The sequence below is a fragment of the Bubalus bubalis genome, chromosome 2 (assembly GCF_019923935.1).
Source record: "Bubalus bubalis isolate 160015118507 breed Murrah chromosome 2, NDDB_SH_1, whole genome shotgun sequence".
Taxonomy (NCBI): Eukaryota; Metazoa; Chordata; class Mammalia; order Artiodactyla; family Bovidae; genus Bubalus; species Bubalus bubalis.
The window spans coordinates 123,606,865-123,630,206 of NC_059158.1; the positions used below are offsets into that span (position 1 = coordinate 123,606,865).

The following is a 23,342-nucleotide window of genomic DNA, read 5'->3' on the forward strand; positions in this document are numbered from 1 at the left end:
AAACAACTGCAAAAGGGTCATTTCACTTTGCCATTAGGATAGGCTCAGGGCTCTGTGAGACGTGCCCCTGCCACAGCACCCAGAATGTGCTGTCCGCTAGCTGTCACCCGTGAATGAGCGTGTGAGGGTTGACTCTCCTCATGGTTGTGGCTGTTTATTACATAACCTGAGTATTCGTTGATACCAAAAGAGGTAGTTATAAAGAAAAATAATATTTTACAGTTTTCTTCTTCTTCTTCTTTTTTTTGCAGCAAAAGCTACGTGATTCCTTTGTGGTGCAGTTGCCCTGTGGATTTCGAGTTTCATGTCACTGTGGTTCATCCTCATCAGGCCTTTACTGTGGAGCCAACATCAGGTAAGGAGAATTCATTCTCAAGTTGCCGATTTCCTGAGAGTTCTCAGATTGAAGATGACTTGGAAAGTAGGTCTCAAGTTATGAAAGAGAATAAGCCACATTTGAATGTGTTATTTTCAAATGTGTAACAGTAACAGACTTTACATCTGATAATGTAAATCAGAACCGGAAACTTGGGAGTAAACACAGTTTGGGATAATCTATATCATGCAGATAATTTATACTTTATATTCAGGTCACTTGCACCCCAGAGTCAAAACTTGAAATCAGGAGTTAATCCATTCTAATTCTAGTTTTAACTCCTGGTACTTACATGGTTTCATAGTCACCTTTAATACAGGCTCAAATAAAATGGGAATATTATATCTACTCAAGCCTTCAGAATCTTAGTGAAGGGTCTAAGGAATTTTTCTCACATGTGGCACGGACCATCTGTCTTTGCATGCCCCAAAGGATGTAAACCCCAAAAATGCTCAGGACCTCTGAGAATGAAATCTCCACCTGAACTGACTTCTGCTTCCCAGTTTCTCTCTTGATGTTTAGGTTTGGGATTTAAATATCCACCCATTGTGGCCTGCTGTGAATCCTAAAATAGTTTTGTTTTTGTTTTGTGTTTTTTCAGATTTATTGAGGTATAATGACATGTATATGATATGGATATAATTTTATACATAAAATTATAAGCTTTTTAAGTATATAATGTGATGATTTGATGTGTGTACACATCGTGAAAGGATTCTGTCATTGAGTTAATGAATATCCATCACCTCACAGAGCTGCCTTTTTTATTGGTGAAACATTTAAGTTCTACTCTCTCAGCAAATTTCAAGTAGTCACCTTGTTTTATGTTAAAGCCTCAGACCTCATTCATTCTATAATTGAAAGTTTGTACCCTTTTACCAAATTCTCCTTACCACCAACCCCCCACCCCCAGCCCCTGGTAACCATTTTTCAACTCTCTATTTCTCAGAATTAGACTTTATTTCTTCTGAATGTGTGTGTAAATGATACCTTACAGTATCTGTCTTTGGCTTATTTTACTTGCCATAATGCCACCCAAATTCATACATGTTGTCACAAATGGCAGGATTACCTTCTTCTTTAACACTGAATAATATTGCATTTTATATATATATATATATATATATATGTATGTATGTATGTATATGCCACATCTTCTTTATCCTTTCATCTGTCAATGGACACAGAGTATTTTCATTCCCTTGGATATTGTGAATAATGCTGCAGTGAACGTGGGAGTACATCTATCTCTTCAAAATAATGATTTCATTCCCTTTGCATATATACCCAGATGTGAGATTGCTGGATCATATGAGAATTCCTTAGGTTTCGAGGAAACCTCCGTACTGTTTTTCATAGTGACTGCACCAGCTTGCATTTCTAGCACTGCACAAGTGTTCCCTTTTTTCTACCTTCTTGCCAGGATTTGTTATTTCTTTGATAATAGCCATTCTAACAGGTGTGAAATAATAATCTCATTTTGTTTGCATTTTCCTGATGATTAGTGATGTTGAACATGTACCTGGTGGACATTTGTTTATCTTCTTTGGAAAAGTGTCTGTTTGGGTCCTTTACTTATTTGAAAAAGTTGGGTTATCTTGGTGTTTTGTTATTGAGTTATATGATATCCTTGTGTATCTTGGGTATTCCTGCCCTATTGGATATGTGGTTTACAAGTATTTCCTTCCCTTCCATAGGTCATCTTTTCATTTTGTTGATGTCTTCTTTTGTTGCACAGAACTTGGTGTTGTTGAACTTGGTGTAGTTTCATGTGTTTTTGCTTTTGTAGCCTTTGCTTTTGGTATCAAATTCCCAAAATCATTGTCAAGACCAATGTCAAGGAGCTTTTTTCTTTGTTTTCTTCTAGGAATTATATTGTCAGTTCTTACATTCAAGTCTTTAATCCATTTTGAAATCATTTTTTTAATCTTTAAATTTTTTATTGAAATATAGTTGATTTACAGTGTTGTGTTACTTTTAGGTATACAGCAAAGTGATTCAGTTATATATATACAAAATATAGTCACTTTTTAGATTATTTTCCCTGGAAGATTGTTATTACAAGATATTGAGTAAAGTTCCCTGTGCTATACAGTAGGTCTTTGTTGCTTATCCATTTTATGTAGAGTATCTGTTAATCCCAAACTCCAAATTAATCCTCCCTCCTGAATTTTACTTTTGTATGTGGTGTAAGATAGTGGTTCAGTTTTATTCTTTAGCATGTGGCTGTTCAGTCCTCCCAACACTTTACTGAAGAGGTTGTCCTTGCCCTTTTGTATATTCTAGGATCCTTTGTTGCCAATTAATTGACCATATATGCATGAGTTTATTCCTGGGCTTTCTTTTTATTGTGTCTATTTAGAACGATGGATGTTAATTAAACCCATTGTGGTGATTATTTCACAAATACGGAAGTCAAACCATCATGCTTCATACCTTAAATTTATACAGAGATGTATGTTGATTATTTCCCAATAAAACTGGAAAAAATTTATTTCAAGGCATTTTATTCTTTTTGTTGCAATTGTAAATGGAATTGTTTTTTCATTTCATTTTCTCATAGTTTGTTGTTGGTGTATAGAAACACAACTGATTTTTCTATATTGATTTTGTATCCTGCAACTTTACTTTCATTAATTCTATTAATAGTGGGTGTTTTGGTGGAGTCTTTAGGGTTTTATGTATTTTTCTGAAGCACAGCACTTAGGATCTGAGAAGATAAAAGAGCTCTGGGACTGGGTGTCTGCCTTAGGGGCTTGCAGACTAGTTGGAAGACTGGTAAATTTGCAGAGTGACAGTTCGGGTGGTACCTGAGGACTGCAGGGTATCTGTGAGGGAAGGTGGTGGAGGCTTCTGCAGATGGAGAATCAGGAGGAGTTTTCTGTAACATGTGGGCTGACATAGGCTTTGAAGTTTTGTTTATTGAGCTGGGAACACAGTAACAAGCAGGCATCTGCTTTTGTGAGACTTAACTAGGGGAGGCAGATGACAGAGAGGTAATCCAGAAGACTGGAAGCTAAAGGAAGATCTGGAGGAAGGGCTTCCAATCTGGGGAACAGCAAGTGCCAAGGCATGGGGTCCAGAGTGCCAGTGTCTGGGGACTGGAGCAGCAGCCCCACGCCTCATCCAGGCCTCTGCTTCAGCATCTCCTCACCTGAGACCTGATGTTCACCATGTCTCAAATAGCTCCTTGTGTGTCACTTGCTTCCCCTTGGCCTACTCTGTGTTCATGACATGACTTGAGAGTTTATATTCACTGGCTTATTTCTTTTTATTTGCCATCCTGGCCAGCATGTAAACTCCGTGAGCTCTGGGGCTTTGTGTGTGTGTGTGTGTGTGTGTGTGTGTGTTTGGGCTGCGCCATATGGCATGTGTGATCTTAGTTCCCTGACTAGGGATAGATCCTGCACCCCTTGCATTGGCAGGCAGAGCCTTAATCACTGGATCACCAGGGAAGTCCCCTGGGACTTTGCTTTGTTTACTGTTGTGTTTCAAGTGCCTAAAACAGTGCCTGTCACCTAGTAAGTGCTCAGTGAATGTCTGATGGCTGAATGAAAGGACCGTGAGGTTGGCATAGAGAGCAAGGCAGAGGGTGGTCCAAGATTCAGAGGGACCCCAGATGGGAAGGAGGGGGATTGCCAGGCAAGGCCTCTGTGTGGACCAGAGGAGTCCACCTAGAGAGCAAACCAGAGAGCCTTCAGTGGAAGTCAGAAATGGTAGCCCTTCTCACACCTAGCATATCAATTTTATTTTCCTCCTTGCCTTTTATTTTCCTTTTCATGTTTGTTGAGCACTTAATTACATTCCAAGCCCTGTTGGCACCAGAGACACAAAGGAGAAATAAACATCATGTGACATTTGCCTTTTGAGAGAACAGTTGTCTATCCTGAAGATATAAAATGAGAGAATCAAATTACACAAAAATATAGGGAACCAAATTATTTGGACACAAACTTTTACATGTGTTCCTTCATTTTCCTTGTGGCTCACAGCATGAACATTGATATCTGGGAATTATTAATAATGGCTTAAAGGTTATGGTTCTGGGAATTCACTTCTGACTCAGTAATGCTGACTCATAGTGTATGTTTATATAACTGGTACAATCAAGTTATGAGTATAAAGGATTAAGGTAGTAGTTGGTAAATAAGATCAATGTGAACATGCAGAGGTTGATTCACATGTATTTAATGAAAAGACTATGATACTAGAAATACTTGTGCTTCTCATGGGAAGAATATATATGTGTGTGAGAGTCAGCCTCTTTGCTTGGACTTGGCAGGAAGAAAAAGCATCACGTTTTCTCATGTCTTTCCTCCCAGGAATAATCCCGGCGAATGGGAAGATGAATGTGACAGTGAAGTTTACCCCGTTTCAGTATGGGATGGCACAGATAAAAGTGCAGCTGTGGGTTTCACAGTTCAACTCGCAACCGTACGAGTGTGTCTTCACCGGGACATGCTACCCCAATGTGGCTTTAAAGTACGGCTCACTTCTGTTTTCCTTCAAACCCCAATTCTTCCTTTCATCCATTCCATTGTTTCTTTCTTGTAGCAGAATGCCATCAAAACCTTACTTAATATGCCTGGAACTAATATACAGTTACATGTCAATTCTGTCTCAATTAAGAAACTTACTTAAATGGTGAACCTTCATAAAATACCCTTTAAAATATAACAGTGATGCAGAGAATATCTCTGTGCTTGTAGCAGTAGTTTCTGCCGAGAGAGAAGAGCTGACTGAGAAAAGAGATTTTGGTGAGGATACTTTCTTTTACTGATTACTATCAGTGCGCTGTTTGAATTGTTGGCCACATGTGTGTATTAGCGTCTATTCAAAAATTCAAGTCATAAAGCCAGAACCACATAGCTATATTCTAAGTTTCAATATAATATTATAATGAGTGGAGTGCCTGCCCTGTGCAGTGTCCACTGCAAAGCCCCACAGGAAATGGTCCGCACTCTAAAGATGCTGAAGACAGGAGCCGAAATAAGTCAAGTATAACAAGTGCCTTTGACATAAGGCAGAAATGGAAACATGCTGGGTGGGAGCTTTTCTTAAAGCACCCTCAGCATTCAAGTCAGAGTAAAGATGTGAAATGGGTTTAAGTTTTAAACCCATGGGTTTAACTATAACCAGTTAGCCCTGAACTTCCATTTCCAGTGAATGTGAGCTTGTATTTTTATATCCAAATATATCTAGTTAATAAGGTGTTTTCTAACTTGCATGATGTTTATAGAAGTGAAAAGGAAAAAATTTCACAGTATAAATCCTAATCTTGAAAAATCCTTATAAATATTTTGAAAATGATGAAGGCAAAGGTTGATTTTCCTCCTCTCCCCTTCACACATACATTCACGTCACATATTAACATCATTAGACATATTAAAAGTGGAATAACAACCCACTATCAAAACAAGAACTCCATGATTTATTATATATTTATATTATTATTTTCTTTCTCAGAAGCCAAAGTAGCTTGAGTCAACTGTAGAATGTTAGTGTGACCTGCTGAACCCAAATCTTGCAAGTTCCTGTAGTAAAACTAAAGTAGTTCAGCCAATAAAGAGGTAACATTGGACATAAAAGAAAAACAGTCCTCATTTTCCTGGTGTCAGTTAACTGACTGAGAAGAATGCTGTTTGCAGCTCACAACATGCGCCACAACACACAGACGACCTCCTCAGAGGTGTCACTTGAGTGGGACTTTGACATGTCTGCTGCTGCTGCTGCTGCTAAGTCACCTCAGTCGTGTCCGACTCTGTGTGACCCCATAGACGGCAGCCCACCAGGCTGCCCCATCCCTGGGATTCTCCAGGCAAGAACACTGGAGTGGGTTGCCATTTCCTTCTCCAATGCATGAAAGTGAAAAGTGAAAGTGAAGTCACTCAGTCGTGTCCAACTCTTAGCGGCCCCATGGACTGCAGCCTACCAGGGTCCTCCGTCCATGGTATTTTCCAGGCAAGAGTACTGGAGTGGGGTGCCATTGCCTTCTCCATTGACATGTCTACCCCTCCATAGACACGTTCTTAAACACAGTGGCACATTGCATGGCAGAAGCTCCAAGCAGGAACAGATGCACACCTTTTCTAAACTATGTTTTGGTTTCCCATCTGGAGTTTAATATCTGATCTAGAACACTCTTGATGTTTTCAAGGACCATGTCTCAAGACCTGCCTGTCTCCCCAGGCTTCAGGTAGTGCTGGAACACAGATATTCCACCAGGAAGGGGAAAAATGATCCAGCTGCAGTGTTCTCTGAAGATTTCACAGGTGCTTTTTTCTGTTTCAGAGTTGGATGTGTGATGAACTCACATCCAATTGGCACTGCCAATTCCATGTAACTCTTGGTTTCTTGCTTTCTCATATCCCTTCATTTCCATCGTCAACACTAGTAGTTCAATTCAGTTCAGTCACTCAGTGTGTCCGACTCTTGCAACCACATGAATTGCAGCACTCGAGGCCTCCCTGTCCTTCACCAACTCCCGGAATTCACCCAAACTCATGTCCATCGAGTCAGTGATGTCATCCAGCCATCTCATCCTCTGTCATCCCCTTCTCCTCCTGCCCCCAATCCCTCCCAGCATCAGAGTCTTTTCCAATGAGTCAACTCTTCGCATGAGGTGGCCAAAGTATTGGAGTTTCAGCTTTAGCGTCATTCCTTCCAAAGAACACCCAGGACTGATCACCTTTAGAATGGACTGGCTGGATCTCCTTGCAGTCCAAGGGACTCTCAAGAGTCTTCTCCAACACCACAGTTCAAAAGCATCAATTCTTCGACACTCAGCTTTCTTCACAGTCCAACTTTCACATCCATACATGACCACTGGAAAAACCATAGCCTTGACTAGACGGACCTTTGTTGGCAAAGTAATGTCTCTCCTTTTGAATATGCTATCTAGGTTGGTCATAACTTTCCTTCCAAGGAATAAGCGTCTTTTAATTTCATGGCTGCAATCACCATCTGCAGTGATTTTGGAGCCCCCCAAAAGTAAAGTCTGACACTGTTTCCACTGTTTCCCCATCTATTTCCCATGAAGTGATGGGACCAGATGCCATGATCTTCATTTTCTGAATTGTGAGCTTTAAGCCAACTTTTTCACTCTCCTCTTTCACTTTCATCAAGAGGCTTTTTAGTTCCTCTTCACTTTCTGCCATAAGGGTGGTGTCATCTGCATATCTGAGATAACTGATATTTCTCCCGGCAATCTTGATTCCAGCTTGTGTTCCTTCCAGCCCAGCATTTCTCACGATGTACTCTGCATATAAGTTAAATAAGCAGGGTGACAATATACAGCCTTGACGTACTCCTTTTCCTATTTGGAACCAGTCTGTTCCATGTCCAGTTCTAACTGTTGCTTCCTGACCTACATATAGGTTTCTCAAGACGCAGGTCAGGTGGTCTGGTATTCCCATCTCTTTCAGAATTTTCCACAGTTTATTGTGATCCACACAGTCAAAGGCTTTGGCATAGTCAGTAAAGCAGAAATAGATGTTTTTTCTGGAACCCGCTTGCTTTTTGAATGATCCAGCGGATGTTGGCAATTTTATCTCTGGTTCCTCTGCCTTTTCTAAAACCAGCTTGAACATCAGGAAGTTCACAGTTGACGTATTGCTGAAGCCTGGCTTGGAGAACTTTGAGCATTACTTTACTAGCATGTGAGATGAGCGCAATTGTGCGGTAGTTTGAGCATTCTTTGGCATGGCCTTTCTTTGGGATTGGAATGAAAACTGACCTTTTCCAGTCCTGTGGCCACTGCTGAGTTTTCCAAATTTGCTGGCATATTGAGTGTAGCGCTTTCACAGCATCATCTTCCAGGATTTGAAATAGCTCAACTGGAATTCCATCACCTCCACTAGCTATCTGGGGAGGGCTTATAAATAGCTGTGAAAAGAAGAGAAATGAAAAGCAAAGGAGAAAAAGAAAGATATAAGCATCTGAATGCAGAGTTCCAAAGAATAGCAAGAAGAGATAAGAAAGCCTTCCTCAGTGATCAATGCAAAGAAATAGAGGAAAACAACAGAATGGGAAAGACTAGAGATCTCTTCAAGACAATTAGAGATACCAAGGGAACATTTCATGAGAAGATGGGCTCAATAAAGGACAGAAATGGTATGGACCTAACAGAAGCAGAAGATATTAAGAAGAGGTGGCAAGAATACACAGAAGAACTGTACAAAAAAGATCTTCACGACCAAGATAACCACGATGGTGTGATCACTCACCTAGAGCCAGACATCCTGGAATGAGAAGTCAAGCGGGCCTTAGAAAACATCACTACGAACACTAGTAGTTAGACTTCTTAAAGAGACTGTTTTCTTTTTTTCTGATTGAAATGTAATTGACTTAACACCGTTGTGTTAATTTCTGCTGTTCAGCAATGTGACTGTTATATGCATATATACATATACATACATATATATATATATTCTTATTCATATTCTTTTCCATATGGTTTATCACAGGATGTTGAATACAGTTCCCTGTGCTCTACAGTAGGAACTTATTGTTCACCCATCCTATATATAATAATTTGCATCTGTGAATCCCAAACTCCTAATACTTCCCTCCCCCATCCTTCTCCTCCTTGGCAACCAGAAGTCTGTTCTCTTTGCCTGTGAGTCTATTTTGTAGATAAGTTTGTTTGTGTCATATTTTAGATTCCATATATATAAGTGATCTTATGGTATTTGTCTTTCTCTTTCTGACTTACTTCACTTAGTATGGTAATCTCTAGGTCCATGCATGTTGTTGGGCATTATTTTGTTCATTTTGTGGCTGAATAGTATTCCACTGTATATATGTACCACATCTTCTTTGTCCATTCATCTGTTGATGGACATTTAGGTTGTTTCTGGCTATTGTCCTGGTTATTGTAAATGTGTTGCTATGAACATAGGGGTGCATGTATCTTTTAGAATTATGGTTTTCTCTGGATACATGCCCAGGAGGGGGATTGCAGGATCATATGGTAGCTCTAGTTTTAGTTTTTTAAGGAACCCCCATGCTGTTCTCCATAATAACTGCACCAACTTACATTCCCATTAACAGTGTAGAAGGTTCCATCTCAAGGAGACTGGTTCTTTTTAACATCCTCAAGTATTCTGGGTTGTTTCCCAAATGTGTATGGCAGAGGTGGTGTCAGAGCTCTGCTCTGTTGAGATGTGAACACCAGGCCACAGCTCACCAAGCATCTCATCCTTGCACCTCACAGCGTGTCCATCAGTATGCATCCCTCCCACCCAGGGACAGGTTCTCCCATGCCTGGGACCTTTCAGGACTCTCACACTGGCCTTACTGAATCTGGGACTGCAGGCCTATAACCTGTGTTATGCAGGGCAGCTGGATCAGTAGGTGCTCAACCAAAGCAAATGGAGTGTCAGAATGCCTAGACGGCAGCAATTTCTCATCTTCTCTCTGAAGGGTCACCGTCAGGTGTCATCCCACAAAACTTGTGCTTGAGGAAATGCTTTCATGGGCAGCATTTATGAGCATAGCCTGGTTCTACTACCCCTCATGACAAATAAACAGCTTCTGCAGACATGGAAGCAGCCCTGTCTATACCTATCCATGTTCAAAGTAGTTTTAATTTATAGAAAAGATCTCAAACATTAGCCTGAATCACTTTAATTGGAGGATAATTGCTTTACAATGCTGTGTTGCTTTCTGCTATACAACAGCATGAATCAACCATAAGTATACATATGTCCTGTCCCTCTTGAACCTCCCTGCCATGCCCACATCCCATCCCAACCCTCTAGGTTGTCACAGAGCACTGTGTTGAGCTCCCTGTGTTATACAGCAACTTCACGCTATTTTACATATGGTATCTATTTTACATATGGTAATGAATATGTTTCAGTGCTACTCTCTCAATTCATCCCACCCTCTCCTTTGCCCACTGTAGCCACAAGTCTCTTCTCTATATCTACGTCTCTATTCCTGCCCTGCAAATAGGTTTATCAATACCATTTTTCTAGGTTTCATATATATGCGTTAATATTCAATATTTGTTTTTCTCTTCCTTACTTACTTCACTCTGTATCCACCTCCCTAAAACTGACTCAAATTTGCTCCTTTTTATGGCTGAGTAGTATTCCATTGTATATATTACCACAACTTATTTATCCCTTCATCTGTTGGTGGACATCTAGATTGCTGCCATGTCCTGGATATTGTAAATAGTGCTACAGTGAATATTGGGGTACCTGTATTTTTTGAATTATGGTTTTCTCAGGGTATATGCCCAGTAATGGGATTGCTGGGTCATATGGTAGATTTATTTCTAGCTTTTTTTTTTAAGGAATCTCCATACTGTTCTTCAAAGTGGCTGTATCAATTTATATCCCTACCAACAGTGCAAGAGGGATCCCTTTTCTCCACACCCTCTCCAGCGTTTATTGTTTGTCGATTTTTTGATGATGGCCATTCTGACTAGTGTGAGATAATACCTCACTGTAGTTCTGATTCACATTTCTCTAATAATGAGTGATGTTGAGCATTTTTTTCATGTGTTTATTGGCCATCTGTATGTCTTCTTTGGAGCAAAGTCTGTTTAAGTCTTCTGCCCCTTTTTTGATAGAGAGAGAGTTGCATGAGCTGCAACAGGTTGTGTATTTTGGAGACTAATTCTTTATTATTGCAATTATTTTCTCCCACTGTGAGTGTAGTCTTTTCATCTTGTTTGTAGTTTCCTTTGCTGTGCAAAAACTTGTAAGTTTAATTAGGTCTCATTTGTTTATTTTTCTTTTTATTTCCATTACCCTAGGAGGTGGGTCAAAGAGGATCTTGCTGTGATATATGTCAAAGAATGTTCTGCCTATATTTTCCTCTAAGCATTTTATAGTTGCTGGCTTTACCTTTACGTCTTTCATCCATTTTGAGTTTATTTTTGTATATGGTGTTAGGAAGTGTTCTAACTTCATTCTTTTACATGTAGCTGCCCAGTTTTCCCCAGCACCACTTATTGAAGAGCCTGTCTGTTCTCTATTGTATATTCTTGCCTTCTTTGTCAAAGATAAGGTGCTTATAGGTGTGTGGGTTTATCTCTGGGCTTTCTATCTTATTCTGTTGTTCTGTATTTCTGTTTTAATGTCAGTAGCATACTGTTTCGATGACTGTAGCTTTGTAGTATAGTCTGAAGTCAGGGAGTTTAATTCCTCCAACTCCATTTTTCTTTCTTAATATGGCTTTGGCTATTTAGGATCTTTTGTGTTTCCATACAAACTGTGAAATTTTTTGTTTTAGTTCTGTGAAAAATGCCATTGGTAATTTGATAGGGATTGTACTGAATCTGTAGATTGCTTTGCATAGTATAGTCATTTTTACAATATTATGAATAACTTTTTAAAAACATTTTGGTACAAACAGTAGACATAATTATTCTTTTACACATAAATCAATGTAAAAGTTAAGTGTGGTAAATAAATTTAGCCATGGAAAACCAATAGCTTAGGAATGAATTATGCTGGATGCCAGGAGCATTTTTCAGCATGTCCTATTTTCTACTTACTATGTTCTTTGAGAATGTAAGGATAATAGCCATTGCCCCACTGTTTATTTATGATTATGCTCTGGCATCCTGACCTTGTGTTTATTTTCATAAACCACTGTTTTAGCACCCAAGTTGATTTTGAGTTTTGTTGTCATTTTTCAGTCGCTAAGTTGTCTCCAACTCTTTGTGACCCTATGAACTATAGCAAGCCAGGTTCCTCTATCCTCCACTATCTCCCAGAGTTTGCTCAAATTCATGTCTATTGAATCAGTGATGCTGTCTAACCATGTCATCCTCTGATGGCCCCTTCCCTTGAAATCTTCATCTTTCCCAGCATCAGGGTCTTTTCCAGTGAATTGGCTCTTCACATCAGGTGTGTCCAAAGCATTGGGGCTTCAACTTCAGCATCAGTCCTTCCAATGAATATTCAGGGTTTATTTCCTTTAGGATTGACTGGTTTGATCTCCTTGCTGTCCAAAGGACTCTCAAGAGTCTTCTCCAACACCACAGATTGAAAGCATCAGTTCTTTTGGTGATCAGCCTTCTTTATGGTCCAACTCTCACATCCATACATGACAGCTAAAAAAATCATAGTTTACATATAGTATTTAATGGACTATAAGTCATGATATTATTGGAAAGAACTAAAATTCAGAGCCTTGAGTTGTTGCATTACATACTAATTTAATATCTGTTTTCAACTCTAGGTTGGAAGAATTTGAAAGAGTAAATACTCTTTCTAAGAAAGTAGTTGTTCCTCCAGAAAAGGCAATGACACGTGTACCTTTCCCCCAATTGCCAGCAAAAGCAAAGCTTCCAAAGATTAAGGTAAAGTGGGCATTACGGTTATCACAACAGAAAGAACAACAGAAAGGCCAAATAGTGACTTTTCTCTCCTGATTTGGTCTCAGGAAATCGAATATCACAACTTGAGATTTCCAGTAGATTTATTGAATCCATTTGCTGTGGCAACTGTTTTAAACCAAGAACCAGGAAAATTAAAGATTAAAGAATTGAGAGAAGGTAAGCAATGAATCCACCATAAATCAGCTCTGCTGCTACTGCTGCTAAGTCGCTTCAGTCGTGTCCGACTCTGTGCGACCCCATAGACGGCAGCCCAACAGGCTCCCCCATCCCTGGAATTCTCCAGACAAGAACACTGGAGTGGGTTGCCATTTCCTTCTCCAATGTATGAAAGTGAAAAGTGAAAGTGAAAGTGAAGTCGCTCAGTCATATCCGACAGCGACCCCATGGACTGCAGCCCACCAGGCTCCGTCCATGGGATTTGCCAGGCAAGAGTACTGGAGTGGGGTGCCAGTGCCTTCTCCAAATCAGCTCTGGGCAGAATCTAAAGGAGTTATTGCTTCTCATATTTACTGCTTATGAGCAGCAGCAACAAAACTCAGTTAGAGCCCTGTTACATTTTGCCGTTTGAAATGTTTTTCTCCCGGCCAGTGATTCTGATTTGATTACTGGTGTAATCATTGTTTGCTCCTGCCCTCAGTTTTGGACCAAGGCACTGAGATTTCAAAAACAAGACAAATGAAAGAAGCGCTCTTTGAACAGAAAGTCAGACAGGACACTTGTGAAGAGATTGAAAATCACCTGAAGTGGTAAGTGTCCCATGATTATTCACATCAAGTGATGGTATTTTTGGCAAATGGCTTTTTATCCATGAGACACAATGAATGAATGAATGGAATAACTTTTCATGCCCTTTGAAACATTTGATTATTTTCTCCCCTTTAATGGACTTTGTTTCAGAGTGAAGTTTCTATCAGGAGTAAATCAATGTGACCACACCATGCACTTTCCTAAGTGTGACCAGCACAGAACCAAAGTGCACCCCCTCACGCCAGGACACCCCCTCCCTGGGGTGACTCGGGGACCCTGAATCTTGCCCGACTTTCTCTCACCCCACCCAAGCCCCCTGTGTCCTGGGCTCTGAGCTCCAGGGGCCATCTGGGGAGCCCGGCAGTGCATGTGGGGTGGGAGAGGCTCCTAGTGATGCAGGTCTTTACCAGACCATGCAAGACATATCTACATGTACAGACTCAGCTGAAGTAACTGTGGAAACTCAAAAACTGAGTTCAAAAAGAGACTCCTGGAAAGTTTGGTTAGGTGGCCACCCTGTCACAGCCCTGCTTCCTCACTGCCCAGACAGAGAACTCACTGCATGCTCTGGGGCCAGCCCAGGTGTTCGCACCCTGCCACCTCTCATGAGAAACAACCCCTTTTATGAATTCACAGAACCTTGTGTGAGTCTGTACTCAGGGTCTGGCCTCAGTTGAATGGAGAGTATGCCAGGTTACCCAGGACCATTTGAGAAAAAACTCTTTCCCTATTGTAAAAAAATAAAATGGCATGTTATCACTGTAAAAAACTTGAAAACATTTTTTAAGTGTAGAAAAGGAAAAAGAATCACTATAATGCAGTGACCACTGTTAACCCTGGTGTTTTTCCTTCCTTCTGTGCTGCTTTGTAACAGGCTTGAAATCATATCCTAAATTAAATTTTGATCATGTATTATTCACTTAATATTTTATCCCAACATTTTGTTGAAAGATTTTAAACCATCCAGTGAGACCCACACACACTGATGTCTGGTCATCAGTTGTTAGCACTGTGCCTCGCACACAAGCGCAAATGCACACTCAACACACACATCTTTCATCTCCCTGAGCCATTTGGAAGTGACTGCAGGTACCGGTAACCATGAGGCCTCACCTCTAAAGGCTTTAGCTCCTAAGAACAAGGACATTCTCCAGCATCACCATAATTACTTCTAAGAAGTTTAACATTGATACCACATTAAATCATCAGCCTATATGCAAATTTACCCAGTTGTCCCCATAATGCTTCTATACCAGGGACGTTTTGGTTTTTGAAAAGGGGAACCCAAGGTCCAATCAAAGATCATATGGTTTGTATTTAGTTTTTTTTATCTCTTTAGTCTCCTTTAAAACAGTTCTCCAGAACTTTTACTATATACTTTTTTTTTTGGCACTCAGCCTATGAGATCTTATTTCCCTGACCAGGGATTGAACTTGGGCCCTTGGCAGTGAAAGTGCCAGGACCTAACCACTGGACCACCAGGGAATTCCACTACTGTATGCTTTGAATGTGTGTCAGACTCCACAATGGGTACATTACATATGAGAGGTTGTTTTTCTTTAATTAATTGGTTTTTTTAATTAATTTTTTTGGGGGGTCATTGCTACATGCAGGCTTTCTCTAGTTGTGAGGAGCAGGGACCACCCTCTAGTCGTGAGGCACTGGCTTCTCACTGCAGTGGCTTCTCTTGTTGCGGAGCACAGGCTCTAGGTTCATGGGCTCAGTAGCTGTGGTTCATGGGCTCCAGGGTGCTGGCTCAGTAGTTGTGGCGCATGAGCTTTGTTGCTCCACAGCATGTGGAATCCTCCCAGACCAGGGATTGAACTCATGTCCCCATATTGGCAAGTGGACTACTATCCACTGTAACACCAGGGAAGTCCCCCAGAGTTTTTTCTAAAGCGGGATGAAATTCACATCACATGAAATGAACCATTTTCGCTATTTTAATGTGTACAACCCCAGAAGTTCTTAGTATGTTCACAGTGTTGTACAACCATCAGTACTTAGTTCCAGAACTTTTACATCCCTGCCAAAAAGAATCCTATAAGCATGAAGCAGTCATCCCCCCATCCTCCTGTTTCCCCTACCCCTGGCAACCACTCAACCACTGTTTGTCTCTGGTATTGCCCCTTCTGGACATTTCATATGAATGTAGTCATATAATATGTGACCTTTAGTAACTGGCTTCTTCACTGGGCTTCCCTGGTGGCTTAAACAGTAAAGAATCTGCCTGTAATGCAGGAGACCCAGATTCAAGACCTCGGTCGGAAAGATTCCCTGGAGGAGAGAATGGCTACCCACTCCAGTATTCTTTCCTGGAGAATTCCATGGACAGAGGAGCGTGGCAAGCTATAGTTCAAAGGGTCACAAAGAGTCGGACACGACTGAGCCACTAACACTTTCACTTTGTTCACTAAACATGTTTTCAAAGTTCATCCATGTCACAGCATCTGTCAGTACTTCATTTATTTTTATGGGGAATAAGGTTTTGTTTTATCAACATTCTACACTGTGTTTATTCATCAGTTCGTGGACATTTGGGAGGTTTCCAGTTTTGGGCTATTTGAAATAATGCTGCTGTGAACATTTATATACAAGTTTTTGTGTGAACTTACCTTTTCAGTGCTCTTGGGTGTATACATAGGAGAGGAATTACTGGATCTCAGGATAATTCACCTATAATTTTTTGAGAACAGCCAGTCTGTGTTCTACATAACTACACCATTTTACATTCCAGTTTCTCCACATCCTTGGCAACTCCTGTTATTTTCCTTTGTTATGATTGCTATCATCATCTTTGTCAATGATCATAGCCATCCAAATAGGTATGATGTAGTCCATCACTGTGGCTCTGATTTGCATTTTGACCCTTACTCCATAGAAGGAAAGTTATGACCAACCTAGATAGCATATTAAAAAGCAGAGACATTACTTTGCCAACAAAGGTCCATCTAGTCAAGGCTATGGTTTGTCCAGTAGTCATGTGTGGATGTGAGAGTTGGACTGTGAAGAAAGCTGAGCGCCGAAAAATTGATGCTTTTGAACTGTGGTGTTGGTGAAGACTCTTGAGAGTCCATTGGACTGCAAGGAGATCCAACCAGTCCATCCTAGAGGAGACCAGTCCTGGGTGTTCATTGGAAGGACTAATGCTGAAGCTGAAACTCCAATACTTTGGCCACCTGATGTGAAGAGTAGACTCATTGGAAAAGACCCTGATACTGGGAAGGATTGGGTGCAGGAGGGGAAGGGGACAACAGAGGATGAGATGGCTGGATGGCATCACCAACTCGATGGACATGAGTTTGGGTAGGCTCTGGGAGTTGGTGATGGACAGGGAGGCCTGGCGTGCTGTGATTCATGGGGTAGCAAAGAGTTGGACACGACTGAGCAACTGAACTGAACTGAATGATGAATGAGATTGAGTGTCCAGGTCTCTTTATTCATAAATATTTTGGCATGTGTCACTGGAAGACAAGCTTCCCTGTGGGGAGCATGTTGTTCACTCTACTTGTGTTGCTGGCATCTGCAACTTCTCTCTTCTTTGGTGTGCTCTCCTGCATCAGCTCTGCAGTTCAGCTGAGATGCTCCATCCTGAAATCGATTGTGGTATTCTGATGGGTTCTGGAAATTGTTTTTGGTTTTTTTTCTCCCCAGGCAGGTGCACCTCGGTAAGGATCATATGTCCTTTAAATTTAAAAAAGACATTTATGAGGAGCGGCAAAGAGTAAACAACAAATACAAGGTCAGAATCACTGCTAATCTGATATCATTTATTTCACTAAATATTTTTAATTCCTGCTATATGCAAGATGTCACAGCCGAAGGAAAAAAAAAATCTTACAGTTAAGTTGGAAGGAGAGGCTGATAACATGCCCACAGTTAGCAATGAATTGAGGCTGGCCATACCTGTCACTGGAAACATCCTCTAAGTAGTGTAGAGATTCAAGGGACAGCGAGAGAGGACTCATCTAACTAGAAAGCTTCCTAGGAGACACAGTATGGTTTTGAAAAGTAGTAAATAAGAAACAGACATCCAATTCAGAGGCAGGGAATGGCTCCAATTCAGGCTGAAATGCTGGGCGTGATCTACAGTGCATGGAAATAAGAGACACCCAGAGACAGCAGCCAGGAGCCACACCAGAGCCAGGTCCAAACTAAAGCTGGAGGCCCAGGCCCACAGCAGGAAGCTGAGCAAAGCAAGATGGATGGAGGATTCAGATCAAGTGGGCATGAGAGCCCAATGGCACAGACACTCAAGGATGGCGACTTCTTGCTCAAGGGAGATGGTCAGTAATGTTCACTTCTGAGATGTTCATTATAAATAAGTAGAGTCTGAATAAAGATACAAGAAGTCTCTCTCTTTTCTTCTTACAACACCTTTACCAATCCCTTTTTAAAACTGCCTATTTTATTTGACTTGTGGTGGAAGAGAGTTAGGTCTCTCCCTACAAAATCTGTGTTTTGAACCTGAGATCCACAGTCTCAAACTCCACATGTGTTTGAGATCAGCTGTGTTCATATAAGAGCTGAACTTATATGAGTTCATATAAGAGCTCACCACCTGCTGACAACCATAGATGTCTCTCATTTCTGTTTTGTTTTGTTTTTTATTTTACTGAAGTATAGTTGATTTTGTTGAGGTTCAGTCACTCAGTCGGGTCTGATTCTTTGTGACCCCATGGACTACAACATGCCAGCAGGCTTCCCTATCCTTCACTGTCTCCCAGAGTTTGCTCAAGCTGATGTCCATTGAATTGGTGATGCCATCCAACCGTCTCATTCTCTGTCACCCCTTCTCCTCCTGCCTTCAGTCTTTCCCAGCATCAGTGTCTTTTCTAATGAGTCAGCTCTTCACATCTGGTGGCCAAAGTGTTGGCGCTTCAGCTTCAGCACTAGTCCTTCCAGTGGGATATGCATACTCCAGTGGAGTATGCAGGATTGATTTCCTTTAAGATTAACTGGCTTTATCTCCTTGCTGTCCAAGGGACTGTCAAGAGTATTCTCCAACCCCACAGTTCAAAAACATTCATTCTTAAGCACTCAGCCTTTATGGGCCAACTCTCACGTTTGTACATGACTACTGGAAAAACTATACCTTTGAGTATACAAACCTTTTTGGCCAAGTGATGGGTCTGCTTTTTAATACACTGTCTAGGTTTGTATAGCTTTCCTTCCAAGGAGCAATCGTCTTTTAATTTAAATGTCCACAGTGATTTTTGAACCCAAGAAAATAAAGTCTGTCACTGTTTCCATTTTTTCCCCATCTATTTGCTATGAAGTGATAGGACCGGATGCCATGATCTTTGTTTTCTGAATGTTGAGTTCTAAGCCAGCTTTCTCACTCTCCTCTTTCAGCTTCATCAAAAGGCTCCTCTTTGCTTTCTTGCATTAGGGTAGTGTTATCTGCATATTTGAGATTATTGATATTTCTACCTGCAGTCTTAATTCCAGTTTGTGCTTCATCCAGCCTGGCATTTCGCATGATGTACTCTGCATAGAAGTTAAATAAACAGGGTGACAATATACAGCCTTGACGTACTGCCTTCCCAATTTTGAACCAGTCCCTTGTTTCACATCTGGTTCTAACTGTTGCTTCTTCACCTGCATAGAGGTTTCTTAAGAGGCAGCTAAGGTGTTCTGGTATTCCCATCTTTTTAAGAATTTTTCAGTTTTGTGATCCACACAGTCAAAGGCTTTAGCATAGTCAATGAAGCAGAAGTAGATGTTTTTCTGGAATTCTCTTGCTTTTTCTGTGATCCAGTGGATGGTGGCAATTTGATCTCTGGCTCTTCTACCTTTTCTAAATCTAGCTTGTACATCTGGAAGTTCTTGGTTCACATATTGTTGAAGCCTCACTAGCATGTGAAATGAGTGCAATTGTGCACTAGTTTGAACATTCTTTGGCATTTCCCTTCTTTGAGATTGGATTGAGAACCAACACTGAGTGGCCTCAGTCCTGTGGCCACTGCTGAGTTTTCCAAATTTGCCGGCATATTGAGCGCAGCACTTTAACAGCATCATCTTTTAGGATTTGAAATAGCTCAGCTGAAATTCCATCACCTTTACTAGCTTTGTCTGTAGTTATTGTTCCTAAGGCCCACTTGACTTCTTACTCCAGGTTTCAGGATATCTGCTTCTAGATGAGTGACCACACCATCCTGGCTATCCAGGTCATTAAGACCTTTTTTGTACAGTTCTTCTGTGTGTTCTTGCCACCTCTTCTTAATATCTTTTGCTTCGGTTAGGTCCATATGTTTCTGTCCTTTATTGTGCCCATCCTAGCATGAAATATTCCCTTGGTATCTCTAATTTTCTTGAAGAGATCTCGTCTTTCTTATTCTGTTGTTTTCCTCATTTCTTTGCATTGTTCACTTCAGAAAGCCTTCTTATCTCTCCTTGCTATTCTTTGGAATGCTGCATTCAGATGGATATATCTTTCCTTTTCTCCTTTGCCTTCACTTCTCTTCTTTTCTCAGCTATTTGTAAGGCTCATATTAGTTTCAGGTATACAGTACAGTGATTCAGTTATACACACACACACGTATATGTATGTATATTCTTTTTCAGATTCTTTTCCCTTATATGTTATGACAAAATACTCTATAGCTCAAAATACAGTGTAGCTCCCTGTGCCATACAGTAGGTCCTCTTATTTCCAAATAAGGTGTTAATGTGATGGTTGGAATAGATTTCTTGAAGTTCAATCTTTATTTATTAATTTTTAATTTTTATTTTATATTGGAATTGTGCTTCTCTGGTGGCTCAGTGGTAAAGAATCTCCCTGCCAATGCAGGAGATGGCAGGTTCCATCCCTGGGTCAGGAAGATCCTCTGGAAAAGGAAATGGCAACCCACTCCAGTATTCTTGCCTGGGAAATTCCATGAACAGAAGAGCTTGGCAGGCTGTAGTCCATTGGGGTTGCGAAAGAGTCAGACATAACTTATCGACTAAACAACAACAACATAGTTGATTAGCAGTGTTGCGTTAGTTTCAGGTGTGTGACACAGTGATTCAGTTATCATTGTTGTTCAGTTGCTAAGTTGTTGTTCAGCCACTAAGTTGTGTCCAACTCTTTCGGACTCCATAGACTGCAGCACGCCAGACTCCCTTGTCCTTCGCTAGCTCCCAGAGTTTGCTCAAATTCATGTCCATTGAATCAGTGATGCCATCCAATCATCATGTCCTCTGGCACCCCCTTCTCTTCCTGCCCTCAGTCTTTCCCAGAATCAGAATCTTTTCCAATGAGTCAGCTCTTCACATCAGGTATCCAAAGTATTTGAGCTTCAGCTTCAGCAGCAGTCTTTCCAATGAATATTCAGGGTTGATTTCCTTTACGATTGACTGGTTTGGTCTCCTTGAAGTCTTAAAGTACTCTTAAGAGTCTTCTCCAGCACCACAGTTCAAAAGCATCAATTCTTTAATGCTCAGCCTTCTTAATGGTCCACTCACATCTGCACATGACTGCTGGAAAAACCATAGCTTTGACTGTATGGACCTTTGTCAGCAAAATAATGTCTCTGGTTTTTAATATGCTGTCTAGGTTTGTAATAGCTTTTCTTCCAAGGAGCAAGCATTTTTAATTTCATGACTGCAGTCACCATCCACAGTGATTTTGGAGCCCAAGAAAATAAAGTCTGTCACTGTTTCCACTTTTTCACCTTCTATTTGCCATGAAGTGATGGGACCAGATGCCATGATTTTCATTTTTTCTGTGTTGAGTTTTAAGCCAGCTTTTTCACGCTCCTCTTTCACCTTCATCAAAAGGCTCTTTAGTTCCTCTTCACTTTCTGCCATTAGAGTGGTATCATCTGCATTCAGTTATACATATATGTATATCTATTTTTATCAAATACTTTTCCCATTTAAGCTATTACAGAATATTGAGCAGAGTTCCCTGATCTATACAGTAGGTCCTTGTTGGTTATCCATTTTAAATATAGTAGTGTGTGTATCCCAATCAATTTAGTCTTAAAAATGACTGTGGACAGTGTAGCTGAGAACCAAACTAATTTTAGAAGCTAATTAACAAATAGTAAAGCCCACAGAGAAGCAAAAACTAACACATTTTTGCAGTGTGTATGGTCCTTTTTACTGTGGAAGCAGGTATGTGCAGACACTGACCAAGCCAAGCCAGCCTTCCTGGGAACAACCTGGAAGTGCCTAGTGTGGAACAGGGGAGATTACTCGGGCCAGGAGGACACAAGTAGTAGGGGAAGGGGGGCAATCTGGGGGACTCTTAATCCAGGGACAAGACAGACCCCCAACCTCCGCCACCCAGGGTAAGGGGAGAGATCACATGCCTGTGTTAAACCTGATACTTGGTTAATTAGCTCTAAGGAGCTTAAAACTTTACTGGGACGTTAAATTTCTTTTAAATGAAATCTCTACACCCCCATGGTGACACAGTTTCCTAGAATCCTTTCTGTGAATTTTAAATGCTTCAAATAATTTCCAGAGACTATTGTAAAGATCCCCTGGAGGAGGAAACGGCAATTCACTTCAGTATTCTTGCCTGGAAAATTCCATGGAGAGAGGAGCCTGGCGGGCTACAGCCCATGGGGTCCCAAAGAGTCAGACACGACTGACTGTGCGTGTGACTGCACAGAAGCGTGTGCGTACACACACACACACACACACACACACACACACACTAATTTTAATAAGAAGGTGTTGGGTTTGTGCTTCTAATAAAACTTTCCGTATTTAAACAGTAGGTGTACTTGCAAAGATCATTTTAACCACCCCTCCCAGAGGGAACATCATGGATGGATTAGACCAACTGCTTAATGTGTTTCTACCCGTTTTAAAGAGAAATAACAGTTGTAGTTGGATGCATCTATATTCAATTTTAACATTTTCAATGATTGAAAACCCCAGCTAGATAGAGGAGATCCTGTTTTGTATGAGGAATTCCAGCGATGCAAGACAGAAGTTCACCCCAAACGGATTTTACACGACCTGAAAGAAGTGAGTAACTTTTCTTTATTTGGATTCTAATTGTCAGCAGCTCTTTATATGCTTATTTTTTAAGCATATAAGCAATTTTCTAGAAATCCTCTTACCAAGAGATTTTTAACAATTTTTAACTTGTTTACCTTTTCACAGAGTGTTTTTTTTTCAACATGCCCACAAGTCAGGCATCAATTTGAGGTTATTGGCAACTTATACAGGCACCTCCTTCCCACACTCTGCTTTCTCCTCTTGGTCTCCGTTTTTTTTTTCCCCTTTGCTGTCCAAGGGCTTCCCTGGTGGCTCAGATGGTAAAGTGTCTGCCAGCAACGCGGGAGGCCCAGGTTCCATCCCTGGGTTGGGAAGATCCCCTAGAGAAGGAAATGGCAACCCACTCCAGTACTCTTGCCTGGAAAATTTCATGAATGGAGGAGCCTGGTAGGCTACAGTCCATGGGGTCGCAAAGAGTAGGACACGCCTGAGCGACTTCACTTTGCTGTCCACGCCCCTGTCTGCATGCTGATCCTCAGGGTGGGTCCCTGGGTGGGTTCCTTGCCCCCTCCCTCCCTTTGTCAAACAAGACAGGAAGTCAGACGCCAGAGCACTGGCTCCAGTTCCACCACGGATATGGGATCCGGGAGGAGCTCTTTCAGCCTTGGTGCCGCAGTGTCCTCAACTGTGAAGTGGGGACAGCAGCCCCCGTCAGAGTTTCTTCTGTCATGTGACAGTTTCTGGTTAAAAACCTCAATTTTTAATTTTTGTTTATTCTTTAAATTTTATTTTATTGAAGTATAATTGATTTAAAAGTATAATTGATTTTATAAATCAATTTATAATTGATTTATAATTGATTGTGTTAGTTTCTGCTGTACAGCACAATGATTCAGTTATGTATGTATATGTGTGTGT

General features: G+C 40.9%; 1 protein-coding gene and 1 non-coding gene across 3 annotated transcripts in view; one reads left to right on the forward strand and one right to left on the reverse strand.

Annotated features, from left to right (window-relative positions):
• Window positions 1-23,342, forward strand: part of CFAP221 (cilia and flagella associated protein 221) — a 127,413-nt gene that overhangs the window by 49,438 nt on the left and 54,633 nt on the right. For both annotated transcript variants that reach the window (XM_006057170.3, XM_044936418.1), the window contains exons 7-13: window positions 252-355; window positions 4,699-4,858; window positions 12,578-12,698; window positions 12,782-12,893; window positions 13,375-13,483; window positions 17,139-17,226; window positions 22,362-22,451. In XM_006057170.3, the coding sequence (XP_006057232.3) occupies window positions 252-355; window positions 4,699-4,858; window positions 12,578-12,698; window positions 12,782-12,893; window positions 13,375-13,483; window positions 17,139-17,226; window positions 22,362-22,451 (784 nt within the window). The remainder of the gene's footprint in view (window positions 1-251; window positions 356-4,698; window positions 4,859-12,577; window positions 12,699-12,781; window positions 12,894-13,374; window positions 13,484-17,138; window positions 17,227-22,361; window positions 22,452-23,342) is intronic.
• TRNAE-UUC lies at window positions 14,897-14,969 on the reverse strand. The gene has a single exon. It is a non-coding gene; the product is annotated as a tRNA-Glu (tRNA).